Source organism: Ruditapes philippinarum, unplaced genomic scaffold, assembly GCF_026571515.1.
Source record: "Ruditapes philippinarum isolate M1 unplaced genomic scaffold, ASM2657151v2 ctg10494_1_1_1_1, whole genome shotgun sequence".
Lineage (NCBI taxonomy): Eukaryota > Metazoa > Mollusca > Bivalvia > Venerida > Veneridae > Ruditapes > Ruditapes philippinarum.
The window spans coordinates 447-7,084 of record NW_026852596.1 but is presented as its reverse complement, the minus strand read 5'-3'; the positions used below and the strand labels follow the sequence as shown (position 1 = coordinate 7,084).

Genomic DNA, 6,638 nt, shown 5'->3' with positions numbered 1-6,638 from the left:
TTATTAATTAATTATTTAATTCGTTAAAGTGACATTATGCTCATTTTTCCATTGTCAAATTGACTTTAATTGACTATATATTATGACTTGTCGTTATAATGGTAATTGACCAACACATGATATTTGAGTATGTTTAGTGTAAAACAAAATCTACCTAAAATATAAAAGGACTGCCCCACTCTTTTTAAGAATTGAAAGTTACAGATACATTCCGACGGATAATTATACATATTTCACAAGGCCTAGTGATTTATTCATCGTTCATGTGAAGTTAATTATAAAATTGCAAGGAATTATGAAAAAATGTTAACTTATTTGAACTTTCACCTGTTCACTCAATATCAACCCATGGATGGGCATAATGTCACTTTAATTTATTTATTTATTCATTTATTTATTTATTTATTTATTTATGTTCAGTTATGCTTTCTTAAAGAATTGTCAAGCTTGATTTTAAGCATGTTTTAAATTGAAAAATGTATTGGTCATGTTTGGAAATATTTGACTGACTTATATAACTTTGTCCTAACTCTGTGCATGGGGCAAATAGCATAACAAACTCGGCATACTAAACGAAAATTAAGACATTACAATAACATGATTGGTTACATGTATTATTTGCGAAAGGCGATTTAACCGTCGTGAAAAACTAAAAGGGAGTCATACCTTTTCTGTGTTGCTTGAAGTAACAATTCATTTCCTTTCATTATTTTTTTTTTCTTTTTGTTTTTTAGATGAATATTAAACTTATTGTGGTGGTTGTTCTTAGCGTGGGGATATTGGTTTCAGCCAAACCAGCGGTGAGTACATCTGTTTTATATTTTTCTAACATTTTTTGTTAAATTGAAAATTTGAGCAATCACGTTTTAGCATCCACAAGTCTGAACTCCAACGCGTCTGGATACGAAAGTGATTTTTCTTTGTTATCGTTAAAGAGACATGCTTTATAGTGATGGCTGACCACCTTTCCCATGCTGATATTCTCTAAATTAATGGATTAGTCTCAAGCTGGAATCTTGAGAAACCCGTTTCAGAAACTCAGCATGTTTATGTGACACCGACATTTCTTAATTGTACGCAGTGCTATTCATAAAAAGGGAATTATGCAAAAGTTGATTTGTTCCTACCAATACATTTTCAATCGTCTTTTTTTAGATGAGTACTGTGCATTTTCATGCAAAATAAATTAAGTCAAACAAATTGCAGGAATCTGTAACTAAACAAGATTTTTTTATTTCGTAAACATTACAAATAAATAATGACAAGGCATTATTTTGCACACAAAAAAAAAGAAAGAAATACCATGTCACGATATCCGGAGTATATGATAAAGAGTGTTTACATGTAATTTGTTTAGTTGAAAATCCAAAAGAAATACAATAACTTGTAAACTTGTATGAAGCGCAAATGATGTCACGTCAAAGTGTTATTACACTAGTGTAATATCGTTTTTATTAAATGGCTTTATTACACTCCTGCGCCGCGGTTTATGTGATAAAAGGGTTACACTTAGCCACCCGCCATTAGGGCCACCATCATTCAACATTCTTGTTACAAGAATTGTCCACATTTCAACATACTTTCCGATAAAGCTGATATGTACCATAAAGGATGGTCTTAGAAATAATTCAATATTGCGTTAGTGACAAATTTAATCTCAGAAACTAAAGTGTATAAAGTTATTTATCTAATGTAAATGTGTCGTTTTTCTTTATACACATTATAAGTGTTTCAACTCTTTCGAAAATTGCCTATACATGTACAAATCTAAGATTGTGAAAACAATATATTTTAATGTCAATAAATTTTATAAAAATATTTCATAAGTCTTTAGATTTAATTTTATAATGTTTAAACAATGTAAAGGCAGTAATAAAATCAGTTTTATGTTGAATTTTATCAATATTTAGTTCAGTTTCTAGTAAATTCAGTTTAAATAAGTATTTCTTTTAAAGTTATTTGAAGCTAAAGACTATAGTTCTTTTATCCCAATAGAAAAAGATGTGAGCCGTGTCATGACACAACCAACGTAATGCGTTTGCGACCACCATGAATCCAGACCAGCCTGCGCATCCGTGCAGTCTGATCAGAATCCATGCTGTTCGCTATCAGTTTCTCTACTTGTAATACAGTTTGTAAGCGAACAGCATGGATCCTGATCAGACTGCGCGGATGCGCAAGCTGGTCTGGATCCATGCTGGTCGCAAACGCATTACGTTGGTTTTGTCATGACACGGCTCATGTGTCTTCTATGTAAATAGCAGCAAACATGTAAAAATATTTATTCTTTGACTTCTACAAAGTTATTTTAATAAGCAAAAAATTTAGATAACTATATTTATTATTGTTTAATCAGAAAAAGGGAAAGGAGGAAGAAAATGGCGATGGTAATGATGACGACATGGACCTCCTAGAGCGGTATATTGAACTGTGTGAAGGCCTTCAAGATGGGGAAATAGAAAACACTGAGGCAGAATATGATGATGTTTTTACCAAATTAAACACGACATGCACCGATATATTAAAATATGAAGAGGAAGAAGAGGCCATTGAAGCACTGGCGGTAATTTCAGTTAATTTTCACTTCATTGATCAACTCTTGCGCAAATCGATACACGCGTGTGAAATGAACAGCATTAAATAAGCAAGTGTGTTTTGCCACAATGCATCTTTTGTTTTCAATGTAATATAAATAATATTATAAGGTCAATTCTTGAAGTTGCCGTTTTCTTACATTTCAGCTGATGTGTTAAGTTTTTTCTGTATAATTGAAATCTATATAAAAGTCTTACTCGAGTGTAAGACCCTATGTTTTACCGACATTCCTAAGTGTATCACCATGTTAGCAACTATAAGAGATTCTAACAGTCACTTTGTCTGTTGAGCTTTACAAAATATATAGTGGTATGTTTACATGCACTTAACTAAACCAACAGGTCCGGATAATGTAGCCTGCTAACTTTGAAGTGAAAATGTCCATTCGCACGTACATGCGTATGAAATATTTTTGTTACAAATACAATTCGAAAGGTTTGACATTATTATTACACTTACTATGATATTCTTTCTTAAAAACTTTTCTAATTTATAGAAAGGTGGTAAAAAGGGAGGTAAAAAAGGAGGTAAAAAAGGAGGAAAAGGAGGGAAGAAAAATAAAGTCAACAAAGCTGTAGTGATGTTAATGGGCATATGCATCTCCATTGAAGTTCAAGATTACATGGATTCTGTATGTATCATATTTTATATTTTTACAAGTTCCTATTACATTTCAGACCAAAAAAAAGCACGTTAATTTCTTTTCTCCAATTCTGTTAAAGATCCTGTATGTTGTACTTATTGATGTTACCACACTTAAGTGAAATTTTATATATGTAACTATATAATTATGCTTCTTAACCAATTTGCATACATCAAAGAATATGTAAAATATATACAGCAAATATTAGTCAACATTATATGAAATCATTAAGATATATGCATTCATTTCTTAATGAAAAATTTTACTTGAACTTTATAAAAAATAAATTTCTAGTTACCTCCCTTTATTAACATTAAAATGTTAATTCGGTAATATCTTTACAAATAACCTACAATATTGATAAATCTTCATTTCAGCATTATTTCTTTTGATAGAAAACCATAAAATATATGTCACAGAATCTTTTTTATTTCATCTGTCTTCTTTTATAATCCATTTTCTTGCAAACACACTTTAAATTATAAATACAAGTATCATTGTTTTATTATACGACGACAATAATGGAGAGGGTAATGATGAAAATTATGATAATTATTATGATGATGATTATGATAATGATGAAGATGATGATGACGACGATGACGATAACGACGATCACAAAATTAAATCCTTTACTTTGGGTAGTATCGATTTTATTTTCATTATTCATACAATTCTAGTTTTCAGATGACACTCCAAGTGAGCTCATAGATATCTATGTAAATGATACCATTCCAATATGCCAAGAAGCATATGAGATTAAGGCAGGTGGCGTTGAAGATGGTTTTATTAATCTTTGTGAAGCTCTTGCTGAAGAAAAAGTTGAAAACACAGACTCTGAATACACTGCATGGTTTGACGAGCTCCAGCCTGTATGTGAAGACATCTTGGCCGAAGAAGAAGAAGTTGTAGAGAGTGATTCTGAAGCTGTAGATCAAGTAAGATCAATTTAATACTATCATATCTAGATATTTTTGTCAGTTATTATGTTTTATCTATCTTTTCGTTTCCTTTCATTGATTCATTTTCTTTTGTAAAGTTTTGTTTAAAAAATTGGGAAAAAAGTTTTGTTTCTTTCTTTATTTAATACCTTTGCTTACTCTGTCAAGATAAAAACTTCTGTTGATAGCTGTCTTGAAAACCGGAAATACTGTTTGCTTTCTTTCAGTCAAAGCCAAGACAGAAAAAGGGAGGCAAGGGAGGCAAGGGTGGCAAGGGAGGCAAGGGTGGCAAGGGCGGTACGGAAGTGAATACTGCTCTTGTGTTGTTATCACAATCATGTGTCCAGTTGGACAGAGTGGGAGTAAGTATCCAGAAACAATACTAAAGTTAATAAATTTGCTTTCAAGTCATTATGTAAAATGTATGTCAAAAGAAATCATTGCATGTCAGTATGTTTAATTAATTACATATTTTTTCTCCATTTATTTCATATTTCAAAGACATATAAACACAATCATTCACAATAACATACAACATTTTTGACTGAATATAGAACATATCTGCCTCAGTTAAAAACATATTCTTTAATCACACATTCACCTATTACAATCAAGAAGACATCATCACAAAAATAAAAACTCTCATCATTTTTCCATTTAAACAAATGCATAAAATGATAAAAAAATACGACAGAAACTCAACAAAAAAAAAGACATCACTGTTACAGAAACAATATCTTTCGTTTTTATCCGCTTTGACTTCAGTATTAATATTATGATGTACGTTGTCAGGACAATAAAGTCATAGTTTTGTTGTTGTTGTTTTTTTCCTTATACATGTAACTGTTTTCACAATTGTTGCTGTAATTAATCACTTGTTAATTCATCAGGATGATAAAGTAAACGTTGACAAATTTAAATGAAATAAAACAACAAAAATAATTGCAAACTGTATTCAAACGATACTTGCAATCCAAGGATCGCTGTCCGCTTGTCCGCCTAGATTCAAGCCGTGTCAGGTGCGAGTCCTCGTTTCATTGAGCGAGTAACTTGATACTTATTACCCAACACTGGTTGGTTCAAGAAACGGATTCGAAACTGTGTCTATAAGCCAAAAGCTTCCACACAACCTATGAATAAAATTAATTTTATTTAAACCAAATGGAATATATATGAGTAGCGCATTACTGTATTGATTTTAATAAAAAATATATAAACATAAAACAGCATGCTTATCTGTTTACTGAAAAAAGAAACAATAAGCAATAATCTTTTTTCAGTATCCAAATGAAACTTCTGCAGAATGGAAAAGTATATTTGGTACTCTTGAACCCATTTGTAACACTGTACTCGACGATGGACCAGAAAATGGCCTGTCTGATTTGTGCAACGGTCTAGACTCTGGTGACATAAAAGAGAACAAGAACAAAAAGTATAACAGGGCTTTTAAAGCACTAGAGCCAGTATGTGAAGACCTATTAGAAGATGAAGCTGAAGAAGAAGAGGAAAGTGCCGTTGAGGCAAAAGCTAAAAAGGTTAAACTGTACCTAAAATATAAAAAAGCTAACTTATATTTTTCATTAAAATTGTATTAAATGAAAACGGTGATTATAACTTCAGGCTCATCAACACAATTTTTGAAGACATAAAAGGATGTTTATTTTAATAGTCAATCTGAGAATTGAATATAAATTGATATATTCAATGCTTTTTATATGATGATGTAGACACTAATAGCCATGCTGAATGATTTATTTTATTTTGATTCTCTGTTCAATTAAGCAATATCGTTCCAAACTTGAAAGTTAAGAAATAGCAATATTGTTGACTAAACTGTTTTAAATTACATTTCCATTGCACAACCTACTCGCCCTTTGGAAGAAATATAGCATGTAATGGTCAAAGTCGTACTCAGTAATAAAGACATTTCGTTTTAGTAAATCGTTCCTTGCCTTTGTCTTTTAATTGCGTTTCATGTCTATTTTCTCAACAGGGTGGCGAAAAGGAAGGTAAAAAGGGAGGCAAAAAGGGAGGAAAGGGTGGAAAGAAAAATAATGAAGAGGCTGTTATAATGCTTAAGGACTACTGTATGTGGGTGAATATGCAAATGGAAGTAGGGGTAAGTTAATATGAATGCAATATTTTTGTTTTCTATACGGTCCGGTTTAGTTGTCTAGCTAATTAAGGTGTTACTAAACATCAAGACATTGCATTATATCTGCCAATGGAAAAGAATCTAGATATATTGATATCGAAACAAAACCATTCACTTTATATCTAGCAATCTCTAAAAAGTCCGTTTTTTTAACCACTCAGTAAGGAAAAATTGTCATGTCTATTTTGAGGCTCTAATTGAGCATGCCTGATATTGTTATTACTTTGTAAATGTTCTTAATATGATTTTCTCAATATTATCGAGTATTCTAAGGCATTTAAGGGATGAAACTCTGACTCTTAAG

General features: G+C 31.3%; 1 protein-coding gene across 1 annotated transcript; it reads left to right on the top strand.

The window, feature by feature from the left end:
• Positions 1-704: 704 nt before the first annotated feature.
• Positions 705-6,322, top strand: LOC132718474 (uncharacterized). The gene is made up of 7 exons (XM_060702176.1): positions 705-800; positions 2,357-2,563; positions 3,092-3,226; positions 3,919-4,176; positions 4,407-4,541; positions 5,460-5,714; positions 6,173-6,322. Exons 1-7 carry the CDS (start codon positions 735-737, stop codon positions 6,305-6,307), a joined length of 1,191 nt encoding a protein of 396 aa, XP_060558159.1. The 5' UTR covers positions 705-734; the 3' UTR covers positions 6,308-6,322.
• The last annotated feature ends 316 nt before the right edge of the window (positions 6,323-6,638 follow it).